At 57.7% G+C, this 21,369-nt stretch overlaps 1 protein-coding gene across 2 annotated transcripts in view; it reads right to left on the bottom strand.

The window, feature by feature from the left end:
• The window catches only part of DOCK1 (dedicator of cytokinesis 1), a 364,555-nt gene extending 345,858 nt beyond the window's left edge, over window positions 1–18,697 (bottom strand). For both annotated transcript variants that reach the window (XM_053668427.1, XM_053668428.1), the window contains exon 1: window positions 18,511–18,697. In XM_053668427.1, coding sequence (XP_053524402.1) covers window positions 18,511–18,556 — 46 coding nt within the window. In that variant the 5' untranslated portion in view covers window positions 18,557–18,697. The remainder of the gene's footprint in view (window positions 1–18,510) is intronic.
• Between the last annotated feature and the right edge of the window lie 2,672 nt (window positions 18,698–21,369).

The following is a 21,369-nucleotide window of genomic DNA, read 5'->3' as shown; positions in this document are numbered from 1 at the left end:
CGCCTTGTAAACAAACACCCAGCCAGGGCGGGCAGCAGTACCCACTTGCCAGGATACGCTTCCCAAAAGGACGGGTCGTGGTCGTCCTTTAATGAGTTTTTGTGATGCTGAGTGTATTTACAGGAAAAGTCAGCAGGGCGATATTTCCCCGTCCATCAGCGGTCCCAGGTTCCCAGAGACGGCTGTCCCTGGAGGGCCAGCTCATGCCATTACGGCAACTTCCTGCCAACGAGACGCGAACGGCAGACTGGCAGCCGCTCTCGGATTCCAGGGCTTGCAGATCCTGCAGGATTTATTCCCACGGCGACGTCAGGCAACCTGCTCCCAAGTGCATCTATCGCACTGCTTCCACCAGAAAGGGAAGGGAACTTCGCCCACGGAGAACGAAGGAGAGAGGCTCACCCGCCTCTCCGTGGGCCCAGGAGATGACACGCAGGAAGCCCGCAGACAGTGAGCCAACATCCCAGCCGCCGGCACACCCCCCCGACCCCCCACCAAGGGGCACCTTAGCACCCACACCCAGAACACTGTGATCTGAAAGGGCTTACAAGGGCTGCACAGACGCACAGAACCTGCAGCATCTCCCCTGGGGTTTTGAACCCCTGGCGCCCCCCTGCAGAGGCTGGGTGACAAAGAAGTCAGTCTTCTTGCAGATGCAAACTCTCCCCTCTGTTTTTTAACGGGCCTGGCATCGCCTTGCCGACAACTGAATGCCCGCCATTGAACCTTCCCTCCCTCTCTGTCCACCGGAGACCGATCAAGCCACGGGGCTCCAAACACTGGCTGGGAGGTCACGCTGCCGGAAGACCCTCCGGTCACATCACGGCAGATAAACCGATCGAGCGATGTCACGAAGCAGCTCCTCCCAGGCAATGACCCCAGCAGATTCCTCTGGACCAGCAGGTCCCTGGAATATTGTGATGGAGAAATATAAAAGTACAGCTGATAATTACTTTGATGGCTTATTTTCCATCTGTTTGCCTGCTCATCTCTGTGGCTTCCCAATCACATTTCATCGCCCTCGGAAGAACTGCCCCAGTGAGCTCACAGCGCCACAGAACAGAGCCACTGTAATTCGACAGACACTTCTGATTTCCCTGATAAGAGAAAGACAATGACTGTTTGTTGTCGCAACTCCAGTTCTTGTCAATATGATTCCAATTTTACGTGATGCACTAATTACACAAACCCCGGCCAACTGCAAAAGTTGGCACTCTGAATTATTCAGAGCGGAGAGTTTGTTCCCTGAAATAGGTACTTTGAAAAATTGCACGATGTAGGAACTGCCCCAGACGTCCAGCGCTGTCTAATGTGCGAGTCGCCCCGGTCTGGAAGAAGGAGCGTGGCAGGGACGTGGGCCTCCTCCTCCTCCCAGGACGGGCTCTTCCAAACCACTCTCGGGCAACTCCCATCAATCTGGCCAAAATTAGGTAGCGAGGCAAGTCTCAGAGTCCTCAAATGCCCCGGAGTTGGTCACCGCTCCTATAAATGTGCTCAACTCACTGGGTCAGTTTCTTGTCGGTTACTCAGATGACAAGGAAATGTCCAAATTAGAGGCAAGATTATCACAGAAGCAGGACTTTCAACAGAATGGCATTTGGGAGGGAGCATGAATTGTGCCCAGTTACCCTTCTTCCTTGTCTCTCCTCAAACCCATCTTTCCCCAGACACACTGCTGCCTTGCCCCGATCCAGGGCTCTGCGCGGGGCCAGCCTCGGCACTACCCCCTCCCTGCCCGGCCGAGACCCCTGCCCTGGCAGGACTCCAGAGGGCAACAGACCCACATAAGCACTTCACTTATTTTCTTTGACTTTACACTAACTTTTTAAAAGTTCTTTTTCTGTGGGAACACGTGCTGTGGTCAGGAAGGAATTCGACCAGTCTTAACCCACAGCAAACACGGAGAGCAGAGGCCCGCAAACCACGGCTCACAAGTGCTTCTTACATCTTTAAATACTGAGGAGAAAAGCCCAACAGTATTTTATGATATGCAAGAAGTACACAGAATCCACATTTTAGGGTCCATAAATACAGCCTGCCTAGAACAGGGCCCAGCTCACGCATGGCCGCCTCATCTGGCGGTGGGGGGAGGCGGGGGGGTCTGGGCAGCGAGGGCAGAAACGAGTCGTGGCAACAGAGGACAAAGCCTGAGCTATTGCTTCTGCCCTTCAGCAGGGAAGGTCTGCCGCTCTTTCCAGAACGACCCCGGCTCCCAATGTTCTGCAGCTGCGCTTCCCCAAAACATCGAAAGGGTTGGGAATTTAACACGTCAGCCTCATTCTTTAACAAACTTTTAACAACCGGCCCTGTGCTGACAGAGGCCCCAGACACTTGGGATGTGGAAACAAGCTGGGCAGAGGCCACCCCTGCCCTTGTGGGGTGTCCACTTCGACAGTGGACAAGGCCTGATGTCCAGGTGGCCGCAGCCCTGCCTGCAACCTTGGACTCTCGCTGCTGGTCGACGTAACCAGACTGAAGGCCAGGGGTGTCCGGGGGCCTTCCCAGCCCTCGGAAGATCGGAGAAGCCGGGCACACAGAAGAACGCAGAGGGCGGATAGAAACGAGAGGTGCTGGGGAGGCAGGTGCTCTCGGGCTCACGGAACAGACACCTCTGCCTTCCCAAAGCAGGAGCACGTGGCCCAGCCCCGCTGGCTCACAGAGAGTCGGGGGCGGCCCCCACTGCACCCGCCCACCACACTCAAGCATCATGCACATGAAGAGCCCACGATCACTCATCAGACCCAAAAAATGTATCAACAGCGTGACAACTGTTCAGCTTGATGGAGTTCTCAAGTAGAAAATGCGAGGTGAGAATCAGCAACATTCCACCTGAGGCTTTCCACGTGGCTACAATGTAACGGTTCACAGAGGGCAGGGCCCCATCATCCCCCCAGGCCCCTGCCGGCTCCACCAGTGACCAGGCACAAATAAAACCCTAAACCCACTACACTGCACACGTGAAACGAATATACCAGTGCATGTCGACTGTGACTGAAAAATAAGGCAAATATTTAAAAAATAAGAATACCTAAAAACTAAAAACCCTTGAATTCCACGCAGGCCACGCTGTGCCACAGTCACAAACCCCATCCACGCACAGCAGGTGGAAGACAGATTCCACCGAACCCGCCCCGGGAGCAGAAATGTGGCCCCAGAAACCCGCGGTGTGAGATTAAACCTACAGACCCGCACAGTGGGATTTAAGTCGCTGCCTTGTTCCATTCCAGTTTATTGCTCACAGCAGCTAACAGCGATTTCTTTTCTTTTTTAAAGATAAAGTTAATATCTTCAGGCGCTCACAGAATTATGAGGCTTGGATCCTACATGCTGCATGTGATGATCAGGGGCAAGTAAATCCAGAGGCCACGTGGCTTCTCTCGGAAGCCAGGGGTCCGTCCCTGAGCCTGTCTGCTCAAGGTCACGGCTAAGTGTCTGCAGGCATCACACAGGCATCCCTCCGACCTCCCTCGCGGAGGCTGCTCCCTCATCTGAGGGTACCTGACAAGGCACGTACCCGGGTGTTTCATCTTGGGGCAACGAAAAACTAAATTTTATGAAGGTTCAGGAGTAACAGAAATGTTGCACAAAAAACCCGGCTGCTACGCAACAAAGGCCACAGTGTGAAGATTGAACACAACACTCCGGTTTCACGTATGTGATTGTGGCTGGAGACCCCGTGTCCTGGACAGTCAAGTCTACCACCGTCTAACAAACACAGAGGGTGTCAAGGGACAAATGAGGAACAAGGACACCATCGCGTACAGCTGGCTGAAATCCCCCATTTCCCGGCATTTCTGCCCTCCGCCCTCACAGAGCGCAGAGCGCCCTGGGAGCGAGGGTTTCCTTGCTCAACTGAGCGGCTGGGCCAGGGCAGATCGGTTTGTTTTTACATACTCACTGTCAGCAGCCGTGGTGAGCCCAATTTCATGCTCCCAAAAGTTATGTCCCACCATCTGAACCCCTGGTCCCTGCGAATGTCACCTTATTTTCTAGAAAAGGGTCTTTGCAGATGCAGTCCAGTGAAAGTTAGGGTGATCCCTAACCCAGTGACAGGTGGCCTTATCCGCAGAGACTGGGACTGCCAGGCGCCTGCACGCTCGGACGGGCAAAGGCCACGCTCTCCTGTGGCCTCCCAGGGGACACAGCACCCCCCCCCCCGCAGTGTAGGCCTGTTCACAGCCACACCAGTCACCACCAACGTGGGGGACAGGGCACACACCCTGCAGAGTACGCCTGTTCAGAAAGTCCCCAGAGTGGTAAGAAAAGGCAACAAGGGATCTGAGGTGTAAAGTGAAGGTGCCAGGAGGACCCCACCCAGCTCCAACTCTAATTCTGTGTGTATGCGTGTGTGTGCACACGCGTGCATACACATAACTGAAAGTGTTTTAGAACATCAGCAGAGGGCAAGTGAGGCCTACTACGCAGTTGGGTGGACTGTACGAAACAAGAAACGTTAATAAAAGTGGAAAACAACACTCACGGCTCCCCGCCACTGCTCCGGGCGAGTGGGGCGCTCGCACCCATGAGCTGGATCGTGTTCAGGGACAGAGGGGGAGGCCCTCGGGAAACTTCACGAGCCAGTAAAACTGCGGTTGGACCACACTCTTAAAGAATCTGTGCAGGTGAGCAGAAAGAAGGGTGCGGCGGGTAAACAAAACACCAGCTCTGAAAATGGAAGCATTAATGCAAGACCAGGCCACGATCATTAACACTCTGTCCTTAAGAAACGCTTCCCTCCCCACTTCATTGGCAGGGACTTGGAGTGTTCCCTCTGAAGGCCCATCCACAGTGATCCCACCGTCAAGTGCCTGCCCCAAAACACCAAGGTCGAAGACAGGAAGCACGGACGAGCCTCTGAGAGCCCTGAGCACACCTGGTCCCCACCCAGACGGCTGTTCCGAGCGAAATGCTCTGGAGGCAACCAGGAAGCCCAGAGAATTGGATTTCTGTTAAATCACTTTTTCAACCTCTCGCTTGACTGTCCCTGCCCCTCCCCCACGCCCAGCACTCCCAAGGCCTGAGCCCCGCTAAAGCCTTGAACAGAGAGGTCCCGGCTGGGCTGCAGCCCCCGCCCCCCCCCCGCCCCCAGTTCCTCAATCGGAAACAACAGATGCAGAACCTCGAAGAGTCTAGGAACCCCACCCACATTTCCATCTACTCTCTACACACAGGCTATTTCTGAAGGGGCCGAACAGCTGGGAGGTTGTTCACACCTCTGTACCTTTCAGGGGGCTAGGTTCTTCTACTAATTAGCACATAACACTGTAACACTACTTTGTTACAAAAGTAACAGCAGTTATTCTAAAACTGAAAGACACTAAGCTGCTAAGGCGGGGGCTCTGCAAACTGTCGAGGTCAGACAGAGCCCCTGCCTGGCTCAGTCCTGCCCGTAAGGCAAGAAAGGTTTTTACCATTTTCTCCAACTGAGATGCTAAAACTCACATAACCAAACATTATTTTAAAGCGTCCAACTCAGCGGCATTTCGTACACTCACAGAGGGGTGCCATGAGCAACCCTACCTAGTTCTCAAATACGGCCAGCACCCCAGAGGGAAAGCCATCACCCATCTGGGGGTCACCCCCTCCCCAGACCTCGGCACCCACTAATCTGCTTCCTGTGTGCCGGGACTTGCCTGCCCTGGGCGCCCGACAGACAGAGCATCAGAGATGTCCGTCCTTGTGTGCCTGGCGTCCCTCGCTGACAGAACGTGCCTGAGGCCTGTCCCTGTTGGAGCACGAGTCAGGCCCGATCGCCACACTGGCTGACGAATACGCCGTGTGTGCACTGCCACGTCTTGTCTGCGCGCCCACCCATTCACCGGCATCCAGGCAGTTCCACCCCTTGGGTGCTGCAAACAGCACGGGTCTGAGCACTCAAGTTCAAGTGTGCGGCTGAGCACCCGTTCTCAGTTCTTTGCGGTACAGACCCAGGAGGAGAACTTCCGGGTCATGCGGCAAATCCAGGAGCTGAATTTCTGGGTTCTGTTTACTTTTAAGGAACTTCTGAACTGTTTTCTGATTTTTGCATTATTCTAATGGTTCCATTTTTTTAATGGTTACATAAATACCTACATAGTATCTTCAGTTTTGCCTCTTGGCCTGCAAGGCCTGAGGTATTTATTCCCGGACATGTATTTACCTGTTGCCCGTGTCTCTGCAGAAGAGAGACGTCCTGCTGCTCCTTCCGGCTGTGCCGTGCCCTAGGAAGCACTTCAGTGCAGGTGGCCCACTCTGATCTCCACAATCTCATCTGACTTCTTTGTCACCCCCTTTCGGGGCAGGGAAGACGAGCAGCAAGACGACCCCTTCACAGGGGACCAGCGGGCAGAGCTTCCCTAGGTCCCCCCACCGCCGCAGCAGGAGCCAGAGCTCACACACCACCCCCGACGCCCAGGCCTCCTCCCCCCTCCCCCACTGACCGAGTCCCTGCAGTCAACACGCCAACGACAGACTCGGAAAGCATGTTCTTGGGACGTGATGGTAACAGAGACTCAAGAAGTCGTCTCGTATGGATGCTGAGAGGACAGGGAAGCTTAGGGGGAATTTCCAGAGACAATAAAGCCACAGCAATGCAGGTGTGGGGTCCCCGGGTGGTCAGAGGAGCCCAGGAATGGGGGGGGGACTGAAGTGCTGGGCCCGCCAATCTCACCAAATGTGACCGCCGCATGGGGCCAGGCACACACCCTCGTTCAGAACAGGACCCCTTTTTAGGGAGACTCCCGCAGGCCGGGGCGGGCACCCTGAAAGCTGTCAAATGCCACCACCCACTGGAGTGCCCAGCTGACTCCACCACCCAGCCTGGGAGGCCCCCATCTGGGGCGGTGACGCCCCAGCAACAGGGACTGCCCGCTCTCCAGCCAACTCCTGACACTTTGCTGAGACGAACTCTCCCTGCCCCTGTGCCAGGAACCACACCAGGTGCAGGGAACAGAGGAAGGAACACGGCCCTGGCCTTCTCCTCGGGACCCTCTGTCCAGCAGGGACATGGGCAGGGGCACTGTCTCCCCCGAGACTGCAGCAGGTGCGGAGCCACACAGAGCAGCCTGAAGGAGGCCTCCCTCCGGCCTGGGTGGGCGAGAAAGGTTTACAAGTAGAGCAGAGCTTGGAAACTCGAGGGAGGTAGAAGGGAAGGGTATTTCCAGGCAGATGGGAGAGCAGGTGCAAAGGCACTGTGGCTGCCAGAACACGCAGGGTTGAGAGCCTCGGAGCCTGGTGCACAAGTGCCTCCCGACGTCACTGAGGCCAGCAGGACTGAGTCCCATCCCTCCTGCTCATGGGAGTACGGGCTTCCATCCCCACCCGACCCGACCCTTGGCCTCTCCAGGCTGACCCTTAAAGCAGCAGCCCCAGAAAACAACGTGAAGAAACTTGGCCGCCTGGCCACCAGGCCTGAGGACCCAGACGCAGCCCTGCCTTTGAAAAATGGGCCAAACACACATGACATGAGGGGGACTTGAAAATAAATCTGGTGAAGTTAATAGAAAAGCACAGCAATTTGGAAGAAAAATAATCACATTTCCCACCAGCTAAATCATTATTTGCCTCTGGTAAAGTCAATTACGTTAAAGAAAATAAGTTATTATTTGAGAAAGGGGAAAAAATGTCTGAGAGCTCTCTGTGTGCCGGCAAGTAACAGGCCAAGAGCAGATGCCCACGCTCCCGTTTTTCTCTGGCGGCGTAGAGCAGCCCGACCGGGGCTTCTCAGACGGCAGGCAAGCGGGGGGCGGGGGAGCCCCTATTCCCTGGGCCCGGACACATCTTTCCTGGGACCTGACCACTCAGAAAGTGGAAGAAACACAGGCAGCCAAGACACGTGCCCCAAGACACCCCACTGCCGCCGCCCAGGCCTCCCTGTCACCACCTCCTACGCCTGCCGTCCAAAAATCGAAACACTCCCTTCAGGAATCAAGTCCTGCGGGTTTGGGCCTTTCCTCCCCAGACATGCAGGGGAGGCTGCGCTGCCCAGAGCCCAGTCAGAGCAACGCAGCAGCAAGCCCCTCGGGAGTGCTGCCCAGAACGAGATGCTGCGTAGGAGGGTCTCAGCGGGAGCCCTCCTGTGCCCAGAGGCAGGGGGCAGCTAGCTGGGGTTGTCACAACTGAGGGGAGGGCGCTGTGACACCGGCCTGGTGCAGAGAGGACCCCAAGGCGCAGACAGCCCCTCAGGACCAAAAATGACCCCACCCAGGATGTCCCTCCTGGTATGCAGGTCAGACCCCCCCACCCTCACCCCAAGGTCCCAGACTGGGCACCAGGGTCCTGGCTGTGACCCGCAGCCTCCACTGAAACCCCTTCTTGGTAGTGATGTCACTGAATGTTGGGGACAGGACACCGAGCCTCAGGTCACTTCCCTGGCAGCAGGAGCTGCCACTGGGCAGAGCCAGGCCCGCTCCAGGCCCCTTGCCACGAGCCATGGAAGAGCGCTCACCACCCTGGGCCCACAGCTCCACCAGCCAGAATCTGCCTCAGCAACTCTGGTTAAAGAGACTAGGCAGGGAACCCAAGTACCGGGAGCTCCAGGTGGGGTGGTGGCAGGGAGGCAGGCCCCTGGTCCCCTCGATCCTGGCTCCCTCCTTCCCAAGTTCTCTCTACTCCCTTCCCCTCCCCCACCCCCTCCTGCCTCAAGACTTCCAGGTTCAGGGGCTCACCCTTCTCGCTGGGCCTCGGCCCTCGCACACCCTTGCCCCCACAGCCAGGGGTCGGAACAAAGGGGCAGTCTCTTCGGGAGGGGTCAGGAGGCAGAGGCGATAAGCCTGCCACACTGGGGGCAGAGGTGCAAACCCCAAGAAGCTCAGGCCGGAAGGAGGGAAGCCTGGGTTGCAATCGGGGACCAGCCAGGCACTCAGGCGGACCGGCCATGCAGGTGGACCAGCATGGAGCAGGAAATGGGGCCCGGAGGACAGGAAGGACATTTTAAAGGGCTCCCAAGCCACGGGCAGCCACCGCAGTCCGAGAAATTTGACCAGAAACCCAGAACCGAACGAACCACCCACCCTGAGAGACCAACCAAACCTGCTGGTACAGCCAGGAAAAAAGTCAAACAGATCCGCATCCCCAACCACAGAGCGTCAGCGTCAAAAACAGGCCTGAGTGAAAGTCAAGTTCACTGCAGGTCGTGTCCCTCACGCTGCGGACACTGAGGCGCTCACACAGCCAAACTGCTGCGTCTGGCCGAGGGGTGCTTGCACCCCTGCCAGGGCGCCCACTTTCTCTGCACGTTGAAACCGACCTGAATTCTGAGGGACTGCTGGCTGGCAGCCAGAATACAAGCCCCAGGGCCCTGCATCCCCCACCTCTCAGAACAAAGCTGGAGAGCAGATCAGAAGGGGGGAGGAGTCACCTACAGGCACAGCTTTGCTCTGCCTCCAATTCCTCTGTGCTGGGACAGCTGCATATGTCCCTGACAGGCACCTACAACCTTCATCACTTTTCACCTCTACCTGCAGGTCCAACAACGGCCCAGGCCAGTGGCTCACGCAGAAGGCTCATCTGCTCACGATATTAATCGGTTACGAGGCAACCTGTCCAGAAGCAACATGGCAATACAAACTTCAGGAAAAGCGAAGCTCCTGATGCAGCCCCGCCCATTTCCGGTCACAAAGTCATTCCCACCATCACCAGAAGCTGCGAAGCGCCTCTGTAACAAGCAAACATCGGCCCTGTGAGCGAACACTAATAGCTGAGGACGAGGAGGATGAGGAGGATGAGGAGGACGAGGACTGAGAGCTCTCTGGCACAGGCACACACGGTCAGGCCAGCTCTCTCAGAGGAGGGCCTGGGTGGGGGAGGGGAAGATCCGGGCCTTCTGACACCCAAGCCAGGCTCCACTGCACCAGCGTCTGAGCCCCACGAAATTTACCAGACACAGAAAGGGGCCATGGGGGGCCGTGGGGACAAGAGAACGGGAACTGGCAGACCCGTGTTGACGGGAGCCACCACGAGGAAGGCAGCATCCTCGTGCCCACAGGCCCCCTGCTGGAGCCCCTTCCGGGTTAAGAGCCCCTGCACTGCAGGGGACACGGGAACAGAACAGGCACCACCAGTCCTCAGGTCCCGTCCCTGGACATCGGTTCTGCCACGTGGCTCTAAGGAACTAAAAGGTGCAAGAACTTTCGTGCTCCAGGCCAAGAGCTGAGAGCCCATCAGAAAGCTCCCTGCGTATGGGAAGTAAGCATAACAGGGACGGAAGGGCTGAGGCACAGCCTCCACACCACACAGGGCCCTGTGCTGCTAGGTCTGGCCAGGCACTGAGCTCTGGGCGAGGAAGTGGGAGCGGGAGGATGGGCGCCGCCTCCGGCAGCCACCCTGATTCAGAAAGGGATTCAAACAGCTATGCTTCTAAATTACAGGGTATACCTGCCACATCCAAGGAAGATGAGCAAAGTCACTCCAGGGGGCCTGTAGGCTTCGTGTCACACTCCCAAGGCCGAACAGCAGCCAACGGCACCTGCAGCAGCAGTTCCACCAGGCTGGAAGCTCTGGGCCACGTTTCTGACGGGAGATGTTCCCGGAGACCTGCCTTCGTCGGGCCTCTCCAGAGGCGCTGGAGCGACAGGGCCCGTGTTTTCATCCAAAACTGAGACTGGGGGGCTGGGGAGAGACTGACTCAGCTGGAGATTTAGTCTTGGGCAACACAAGCCCACGCAGAATCCAGGAAGAATGAAAGACACTAACAGGTATCGGGCACTGAGCAGGGGCCAGTGTGTGCCTGGCTCTCTCCCCCCAGAACTGCCCGACAAGGTGGGTGTGCTCACCAGCTCCCAAAGGAGAAGGCCTCAGGGGGCCCGCTGGCCCACGCCCACTCGGCTAGTGGGGGATGGTGCCCAGCCCCCAGGAGTGGGGCGGGGGGCGGCGGGGAGCTGCATACCTGCGACCTCTGGGCATATCGCACAGGCTAAGAGACAACACCTGCTTCTCTCCCAGGCGCCCAGTGAGAATTTAACGAGCAGACAGACACCTGCCGAGGCTGAAACCACCTGCCCTGTGCAGGCAGAGTGGGCCTGTGGGTCCGCACACCCGTCCGCAGGGCTGAGGCTGCCCGGGAAGAGCCTCCCCTAGTGCGCACCCGATGGGGATGAACACACTTAAAAACGGCACAACTTCCTGTCTGGGTCTCCACCTCCCTGATCCCGTCCTCCTGTCCCTAACCGGACGACAGGGAATGACCAGGTTTCAACAGAGAACCCAGTTCCAGTCCTCAAGCTGGGCCCCTTCAGCCTGCGGACGGGACAGGGGTTCACACTGCCAGCCCACACCTCTCACCTCCCACCTCCCAGGTGTCCCTGCAACTCCCGGGACCTGTGACCTCACAGGAGAAGACAACCCAGGGGGTGGCCGCCACTGAAGGCAGAGCAAAAATTCAGAGGGAGAGTCTTAGGTCACGATACTCGAACTGTTCTGGGCAGGGCTGCGTCCCTCAGACGCACACGAACGGTGGGTGCTAACCCCGCACCTCGGAAGGTGGCCATATTTGGCCATATTTGGAGGTGGTCTCCAAAGAAATGATGGAAATTAAATACACAACTTAATGAATTATTAATTAAAAGTAAATCCATAAATTTCAAAATTCTCCAACAGAGAGCCCTCCCGTCTTACACCCTTGCAGAAAGCTGTCTAATGACAAACGTCAACATTTCCAGGGGGAAATACTGAGGTTCGGGTTCATTGTGCCACAGGTCAAGGCCACACACAGGAAGCAGAGTATCTTTAATCTTCAGAAAACTTGAGTATAAACCCCCGAGTAGACACGTCGGCGCGATGAAAGTGGTCTCAGCTCCGGGGCTCGGAGCACACGGTTCCGAGTTCGAGTGTGGACATGGACACGGACCTGGAGGAGGATCAGCATGGAACACAGCAGAAACGCAGATGGCGTGGAACCAAAGCCTGTCTCTGGGGCCGCTTCAGGAAACACTTAAAGGCACAGTGGCCTGGTGACTGCAGTGTCTTGGTGACTGCAGTGGCGGTGCAGAGGAGAGGGCCGGGAAGCACCTCGGGGTGCGGTGGCCTTTCGGGCGCTGTCATGTGGGTGTGAGCGACCCTCCCGGACAAGGCCGTGGTTCTGAGGGCCCAGGGACGGCCCTATTCACTGTGGTCACGTTCTGTGCTTCACCATGTCAGCTCTTCCGTAATTCTGCACTTGAAATGAAAGCCACTTAAAACACTGCCTTCATTTCTCTTTGAGTGACTGAGGTCACATGAAGCCATGAGGTGGGCAGCCCTCACCTGAGCTGACCCCGGTCCTCACAGGGAGAGCTCAGGACTCAGACACACACACACGAGAACAGCCGTCGGCAACCCAAGGGAGAGGCCTCAGGAGAAACCAAGCCCACCGACACCTTGCCCTTGGACTTCCGGCCTCCAGGGTGGTGACAGGAAGAGTCCCTGCTGTCCAAGACCATCTGCAGTACCCAGTAAAGGCAGCGCATTGACGCACACACTTGGCACGTGGATCTGTAACGTGCTTGCCCGTATTTCCCAGAGCGAACTTAGGAAACAGTCGGCTCGGCTTCACAGAGCCATGTGGCCAAACCACCTTGAGATGCAGGTCACCTGGGATCCGGGCGTGGACAGCTTCGCAACTTGCACCAGGTCCCAAGAATGAGAAGTGACCATGGCAGGCGTGAACCTCACACTCCCAGCCCTCACTCAGTCCCCGCCTGGCTCACCTCTCTGAAGCCTTCTCAAGACTCTGAAAAGGCTTGAGAAGGGAGCGTCTTGCCTGTGTCTACACGGCTGAGCTCCACGCTTCACGGCCTGCCCGCCAGCCTTCTCGCTGGGCGCAGGCCCTTCTGGGAACAAACTCGGCACACACTTCACAGCTCAGGGGCCCTGAGCCGGCTTCCCCTCCTGTGAGCATTGCCCCAACGCATGGCCTTCCCTGGCCCCACAGCACAGGCACCTGCCTGCGGAGTCACCTCCTAAACTAGACCAAGACCCACTTCAAGGATGGGCCACAATCAGAGTAACGGGAACCCCACCCGGAAGGGCACACTGCTGCACTCCCGTGGGACTGGCTGAACAGGCGACAGGGATGACACCGAACACTGGTGAGGTGACAGAGAAACTGGGCCACACCTGCAAGGCTGCGGGGGACACTACACGACCCAGCCCCTCTGGCGAAGCCTGGCAGTCTCTTTGAAAGCTAAACGGGCAACTGCCAGAGGACTCAGCAGCGGCACTCCTGGGCACGGGTCCAAGCGAGAGAGGGCTTCTGTCTGCACAGAAGCCTGTCCGTGAATGTTTGTGGCGGCTCCGGTCGTCACAGCCCAAACCCAGATGTCCTTCCAGGCGGACAGTGGAAGCCATGCCTGAACACGCTCACACACAAGGAGGAGCCAAGCATCCATTTGTTCAGCCTCCTGGTGAGCATCCCGAGGCTTACGCTGAGTGAAAAATGGTTACGAAGGCAACCCATGACTTTGTTCATGTAACTGTTGAAAGGACAAAATTTCAGAAGTGGAGAACCAATTAACATTTGCCAGGGATGATGAGGGAGGGAAGGGGGAGGTAGGTGTGGCTCAAAAAGACAACAGGATAACAGGTCCTCGGTGGCCTCGGACCCACGGCAGCACCTGGCCCCGACACTGGGCTCTGTTTGCAAGACGTGACCCTGGGGGCCAGTGGCCACGTGTGCGTGGGATCTCTTGGTATCGTTTCTTACAACAGCATGTGTCTACAGTTATTTGAAAATACAAAGGTAAGTTAAAAAGGAGACAGAAACCTGAATTTATGAGGGATGGCTGAGCTTCCCCCCAGAATACAAGCCCCAGGATTCTGGATCCCCAAGGCCTCAGAACCAAGCTGGAGAGCAAATTGGAAGGGAGGGAGGGAGAGTGGGCACCTGCACCCGGCAGAGGCGGGGGGCACCCCCTGGTGCACCCACTGCAGGGCTCGGCAGTTGCCTTTCTCTCCCTCGAGGCTCCACTGCCTGTACCCTCAGGACACGAGGGACAAGGGAAAACGAAGTACTCGCGTAAGACGATCCCAACCGGACGCCCGATGTTCTAGGCGAACATTGGCACAACGCTCAATTGTAAATGTTCATACTGTTTCCGAAGTAAAATCAAGTTTGAAGAAATATAATATGCCCTAATTTGGTTTCTCTGCAACTCCAGTGAACAAAGGGTCTGCGTTTCTATTCACTTACAATCAGATCTAATTTTCTTCCCCCAAGTAGCAGCTTGCTTGCTGCTCTCGATAACAAAAGAGACCTCTCTGCAACTCCCACACTCCCAAATTTATTTGGGCATTACACTATTCCTAGCAATTATCATCACTCAGAGCTAATCTGAACACACGCAAGCCACGCTCCCCCACACAGGGCAAACGTCACTTCCCCCAAAGACAGGGGCAAAACATACCATTAAGAAATCAACTTTGGAACAACGGCACTCTCTCCGCACCTGGGACTCAAATCCACACAGGAAATCACTTGCCACTACATTTCTAAGCTGCGCGCGATTAAATTAAAAATTAATAAAGCGGCACCGCACAGCGTGCTCGGCCAGCGTTAACTCGGCGAATCCTCCCGGCCCCTGCAGTAGGCCCCTTTCCAGATTAGAAAACTGAAGCAAGAGGACATGCGGCATTTGCTCAAGGGCCACTTCACAAATAAGGGCCGGGAGCTGCGAGTTTGTGTGCCAGGCAGACGGCTCTGTGCAGAGGAGGCCGGAGGAAGCCCGCACACTCGGGTCCCCTGCGGCTCCATCTGCTTCACGACAACGCAGCTACAGGCTCCAAAAGGAGCCGACTCTGTGCTCCACACCTGTGTGGTGTCCACTGCTTCCTTAGCACACCGCCACGGCCTGGGCAGCCTGAAAGCTCCCACACTCACTATCTCACTTTTCTGGGTCGGACACCAGTGGTTCTGGGGCTGGAAGCCAAGAGCTCCTGTGGGAGGCTCTGGGACGACTGTTCCAGGCGCATCCAGGGTGTTGACAGAATCCAGCTGTGAGGGTGGGACTCAGGTGCCTGCTCCCTTGCTGGCTGTCTCCTGGGGGCCTCTCTCTGGTCCCAGCAAGTGGACCCCCATCTCAGGGCCAGCAGCTACGGGCCGGGACCTTCCCTGGCACAGGGTCTCTCTGACATGCCTGCCTCATGCTTCTGGGCCCTCTCCCGTGACCAGCCGGAGGAAGGTCTCTGCTTCCAGGCCCATGTGAATATCGCAGGAGCACGTCCTCATCTGCTTCATACCTTAATCACAGCTGCAAAGTCCCTGTGCCATGTCACTCGTCACAGTCACAGGTTCTGGGGAGCAGGACATGGACGTCTGGGGGTGTGCGTCGCACACCAGCCTGCAGTGCAACCTGGAGAACATGCTGCCCATTTTTACCCAGTCCTGGGGACAGGGTCTGCCGCATGGACACAATGTTACTGTGTCTGGACAGAAGACCGGCCTTGTTGGGGGGCAGGGCGGGGGGCGGGTTGGTGATGGAGAAGTTCATCTGGCTCAGTGTGTCAGTTGTACCAAAATGTCCAAATTCATGCCTGTGCTAATAAACCACATCTGTAAAGTGACCCTCCAAAGTCAAGTCCAAGGGGAGAAATGAAAAGGCTGGTAAATCTCACAGGGAACCCCCAGAAAGTGATTGGGGAGTTGGGGAGGCAGGGAGTGAGCAGAGGCAGCAGGGAGACAGACCAGCACTTCCTGCCTTTGCCCAGGAAGCAACACATCACCTATTGACTCCTTTCCCCATTGGCACATAAAGAACCAAAGTGTCTCATCTGCAGACAATGAACTCTAACAGACTCCAAGCACTTGCAAACAATGAGCTGTGATTCATGTTTCCAAATGAGATGGAGTTTTATCATTTTCTTTCCCCTCGTGATTCATTCATTGGCCAAGCCAGTGGCCGAGTGGAAGCATGGCCCCCACACAGACCTCCCTGCCCCTCCCAGGGCCCTTCCAGGACGGCACAGCCCTGCCCTTAGCCTCCAAAACACAATGGCTGGGGAGGGAGAAAGCCAGTAATTTTCCCTTAGGCTGACACAGCCAATTAGCAAATGGGACTGAATCCCTACATCCAGAGCTCACTAGTCCTGGGCCAGCACCCTTCTGGGGACCAGCGCAAACTCACAGACAAGGATGCACCCCGCCCTCCTCCCTCCCTGCACAAAATCAGGGAGCCGGAGCCTGGGGTCCTCCCTGGCAGGGCCTCTAGGTTCTGAAAGTTCCTTCCGGGATGGAGTGATTTGTGCCAGCTTCCACGCGGGTCAGCAGGCCACCTGATGCAAGTAAGCAGAGCAACCCACCTGAGAGCCCCAGTCTTCCTAGAACTGCCCAGAGAAACCTTCCATGGGGCTTTCTTTAGAACCTTTCCAACATAGAGTTTTCTTAGAACCAAAGTATTGGCCAGAGCTGCAATGTTAGAAGTCACCACTGGTGGTGAAACTTCTGGGAGGTGTGAGACTAAATGCGGAGGCTCTGACCTCACTCAGGGAGGAGACCCTGCCCCTCCCTGCATGTGCAAACCTTCCCTTTGACCTTCTGAGGACAGGCAAGCTACTCTACAGGTGTCCAACCTACGGCATCCTCACTGCCACCATCCAGGCCACCCTGAGAGCTGAGGAAGGGTGTCAAAGTCCCTCCCCCATCTCCTGCTGACAGGCACAATGGGGCCTGCCTGAGCTCTTGAGGCAAGGCCAGGGTGTGAATCCAGAATGCAGGGATTACTCATGGCTTGAGTGTGGGTGAGCCCCTGTGCAGGGGCAGCGACCCTGTCCCTGCAGCACAGGACGGAGAATACAGCCCTGGGCTAAAGCTACAGCTCGCCCCGCCTCCCCACTTGCCTCGGGCCAGTCCCCAGAGCCCAGCTCCTGCTCCACCTCCCAGTGCCCCGTTCCCTGCGGGTCTGTACCCAGCTCTCTCCTCACACAGGTCAGCCCAGCAGATTCACCACACCACACCCATTTCAAGCAGAATCTCTGTCCCAAACCTCCCCCATCACACGCCGACACGTGGGGACACTCTGTCAGGAGGTGCCCTGGACCATACCGGCCCAGAGGCGCACATGGCGCTGCTGCTGACTGGCTCGGCTCCCAGGGGCAGGACGCCCACCTCTGCAGCTGGCCTTGGTGCAGTTTGCACCTTGGTGTCCTGATCTGTACAGGGGAGGGGAGAGGCCCCCAGCTCCACCCGGGGAACAAGCCAAGTGCAATCTAGGACTGTCTCGGGGCTGTCCCCATGCCACTGTCCAAGCCTGGTCCATGGCATATCCCTGACACCTAGCAGAGATAAGCAACTGGGGTCACAGAAAGGAGAGCCTGAGGGCTAGAGCCACCTTGGAGGCTTCCCAAGCTCAGAGAGTCTGGACTGAACCAGACCAGCAGTGAGTGTGGGCAAGACACTCCTGGAACAGGGGCGTGGCTGTAAAGACTCAGAGGTGAAGACAGGGGCCCTGAGGAGGACACGACCTGGCAGGCAGGGGAGGCCAGGCAGAGGTCACAAAGGCCTTACAAGTCAGGCAGAGGCAGGTGGTCCGACTTCTTAGGGCTGCCAAACAGGAAAGGCGACACTGAAACCCAGCAGGGAGGACCCAGAGACCACCGTTGGGGCAGCCACTGCCAGTCTGGTCTGGTGGGCCAGTCAGAGAAGGCAGGGGCCCAGGCCAGGGGGGCTGCAAATTCCCCAAGAAGGGCAGCCGAGCACACAGGGCCAGGTCTGTTTGTTTTGCCGCTAAGAAAAGCATCACCCTCTGGAACATATACTGGGTCCCAAATGTAAACTTGCAACAGACTCCCTCTGCTACTCTCCCCAGGAAATGACAAAGCGCAGTGGAGAGGCCAAATCAGGTCCCCCCCTTCCTAACCCGGTCCCCCGGGTCCCGGGGACACAGGAGCGCCTGGCCGCTTCTCTGCGAGGGTCCCGGGCTGTCCAGGCGGAGCCCCCAAGTGGCGGGTGGCAGTGCGATCTGATGGGCCCGCCTGGGTCGCGCATGCCACTTCCCACTGGGGAACGGCACAAGTCTTCGCTTTGATCGCGGCAACTTGAAACTGTCCTCCCGGGGCCCCAGACGGCGGTGAACACAACTCCATCTGAAAAGCCGAAAGGCTCGCAGACAATGACCCCAGCTTCACGGCCGGACCCAGCGAAACGCAGGCTTCGCCGGGGGCAGCGCGGGACCTACGAGTTAAGGGGGCGGTCCCGGAGCGCCTGGAAGGCTCCGCCACCGGGGTGCTCGCCCCAGAACTGGATGTCGAACGGGGACACCCGGGAAGTGACACTACCCGCCCCCCCCACCCCGCGTGTCCCCAAACCGGCCCGCCTGGAGTCTCGCGGGGGCGCGGGGACAGCGCGCGCCTCGGGAACGGAGTGGGCAGTGCCCCGCGCACGGGTGCGCGGGGGCCAGGGCGGGCGAGGCGGACACGCTTCCTCCCTCCCGCGTCGCCGGACCCCAGGCCCCCGGCGCACCCCCCACCCGGCGTCCCGCCGAGTCCCGCCGCGTCCCCCGCCCGGGAGCGCCGCGCCGCCGCGGGAAGTCAGCGCGAGCGGCGGGCAGGCCGGCGCGTGCTCACCCACGCCGTATTTCTCCTCGCGCTTGGTGGGCACCCAGCGGGTCATGGCGCCGCGCGGGCCGCGCGCCCCAGGCCGCCGGGACCGCCGCCGCCGCCGCCGCTGCTCGGGCAGGAAACTCGGCGCCTAGGCCGCCATTTTCCATTCCTTTCGGGCCGCGGCAGGATGGGGAGGAAAAAGTTTGCGGCGGAGGCGGTGTCATGTGGGACGGGGCGGGCGGAGCATCGGGGCCGGATGGGAAAGGCCGGGAGCGCCGGCGAGAGGCGGGACGGCCCGTGGCTGCGCGCCCGCCCTCACGCCGGGACCTTGGCCGCCTAGCTCCGCGCCGCCGCCGCCCTCGACTTTGGAACAACTACCCCTTCCCGGGGGTCCCAGCCGTACCACCGTACGCCCCCACATTCACTGCCCACGGACACCCCCAAAGGAACTCCCCAGCACCCCGCAGGGGTGTCTTCGTGATCGGTGGAGGCTCCCCTGGCTTCAGTGAGTTCTGCTGGGGGCTGGATGTGGAGCGATGAGAGGGCTAAGCCCGCGGGGAGAGGGTCGGGGCATTCTAGGCGACTTTTGAAGGGTGTGGTTTGCTGGGCATGGAGTTAGACCGCTGCCCCGTGATACAATGTCCCCGACTCAGGCTCAGCCTTGGTGGAAGGCACACCCAGGAGGAGATCCCCTGAAAGGAGCCTTCCAAAGCATGTGGTTCATTCATTTGACAGACATTAACTGAGCACCTACCCAGTGCCTGGGTGTGCCAGGGGCACCCAACTAGCCAGGCTAGGCGTTGGGGAGGTAACAACAGATGGGTTGGCTCTTAGTGCTTGGGCGGGACACCTGTGTAGGTGGCTTCAGCGATGGCCAGACAGTGCTTTGCAGGGAGGCGACCCTTGCTGGAGTGTTGAACAGTAACCCATACAGGCCAGGAGGGAGGGGCAGGCTAAAGGCCAGAGACCTCAGCCTCCTAGTGTTTGTAGAACCTCTGGGGCGTGAAGTGTAGGGAGAGAGGGAGAGAGGGAGGAGGAAGAGGAGCAGGCTGGGAAAAGAAGCTTCTGGCCAGGCCTAGCCAAAGCCGCAGGCCCTCGAGGAATCTGGTCTTCACCTTGTAGGTCAGTTCTCAGACCTTCCTGGTTTTCACACCAGTAAAAGTCGGGGCTTCAGATTTCTTTAAGGCAAAACTCAAAACAACACTCATACCTATTTATTTTTACCATAATTTTGAGAAAGAATAGAGAGGGAAAAGAAGTTGGCCTCAGATTGAAGGCAGCCCATTAAATGGGGTCAATTTTGTTCCATGGAATACTGTCTTCTCTCTCTTGACCCTGAGAACCAGTGACGATGGCAGTCACTGGGAGCCATTGTTAGGCCTGGGAGCCTTCAAGGACTGGGGGACGGAAGGTAAGAAGGACGAAGGGCCCCATGGAGTAGGGACAGCGGTTGGGTGGTGGAGCTGGAGAGGCAGCCGGTAGGGCCTGGGAAGAGCCGAGTGGTCCACCATTCTGCTGCAGAGAATGCCCATTGCCCGGATAACCTGGACTTGACAGCTGGTGGTGAGTCAGCCACAGAGTCATCTCAAGTGACAGACCTGGCTTACTGATAAGGAACTGAAGCCCTACAGAGGGAGGGGCCTGGGCTGCAGTCACAGGCACTAAGAGCCTTTGGTGAGCATTTGAAACCCCAGAGGCTCACGGCCTCATGATCCCCCTCGAAGGACAAGCATCTGTGAAAGTGCGGTGCAGAAGCAGGGAGCTCCACAGCAATGGCCTGGTGGCCCGACCTCCTCTCGGCAGGTTGGGGCCAGGCTTTAAGGACAAGCAGAAACTAGGTAGGTGGATGGCTGCAGAAACAGCGTGTGCAAAGGCCCTGGGGCGGGAACAACACAGACCTTCAAGAACTGAAAGGCCGGCGGGGCTAAAGCACAGGGAACAGCAGGAATGGGGCACAAAACCGGCCTGCAGTACACGAGCCTTCTAGGCCCTGCTAGGAATTCAGATTCTGTAAAGAAAAACCTGGAGAACAAATGTTATTATACTCACCTCTCTTTCACGCCCACTTTCAATGCTGGTTGCATGGCTATGTTACCACACAAGAGTTCACTGCCAGACGTACGATGAAGCCGATACTATGACATCGGCTTTTGAGAAAAGAGAGATTTAATGTTAAATCGGCTCGTATTGGCACGGTTCAAATCTCTCCTGTTCAGGGTTCAGAGCAGGTTTTCGGGTTCGGGGGAACACATATGTGGAAGCTCTGGGGGCGGGTTTTCATTGGAGGACCTTGGAACTTGGCCACTTATCCTGAGAGGCTTCAGCACTGCATCTCCCCGGACACAGGATGCTTCCCTCTGAAAGCGTTCCGGCGTTCCAGTTCCGGTTCCGTCCCGGCCCTTTGGTTCCGGGTGCCGCTGGAGGTCAAAGTTGTCTGCTCTGCGCATGCTTGGGCAGCCAGCCCCGTGGTTTCGGGCTGTCATCTCTGGAAGGGTTTTCAGTAACTTGTCAGAAACGGAACAGGACCCTTTGGAGCTGGTTCTGTGTTACCGCTGTGCGGCAGGAAGGTGTGCGTGGCCGTGGAAGGCCCAGGGCTGGGCAGCCACACCCGCCTGGGAGGCCAGGTGGCCTCCTCACAGCCCGCCGCGGGACCCTTCGGCTTTGGTTTCCGGCCGTTCTTCTGTTTCCAGGCCTTAGGACTCTGATATTCCTACGAACCAGGGCTCAGAGTACGACCTCAGGGCTCTTCGAGGACCACGGGAGGAGCTGTGCCCGCACGGTAAGACACTCACTGTGGCCGGCTCCCTCATGTGGCACTGCCTCCAGGTTCCTGGGTGACCTCGAGCTCAGAGTGTCTACAACAGGGACCACTTCCCCACAGAC

The sequence above is a fragment of the Artibeus jamaicensis genome, unplaced genomic scaffold (genome assembly GCF_021234435.1).
Source record: "Artibeus jamaicensis isolate MK-2021 breed Jamaican fruit bat unplaced genomic scaffold, CSHL_Jam_final contig_490, whole genome shotgun sequence".
Lineage (NCBI taxonomy): Eukaryota > Metazoa > Chordata > Mammalia > Chiroptera > Phyllostomidae > Artibeus > Artibeus jamaicensis.
This window is presented reverse-complemented; position numbering and strand designations above follow the sequence as displayed.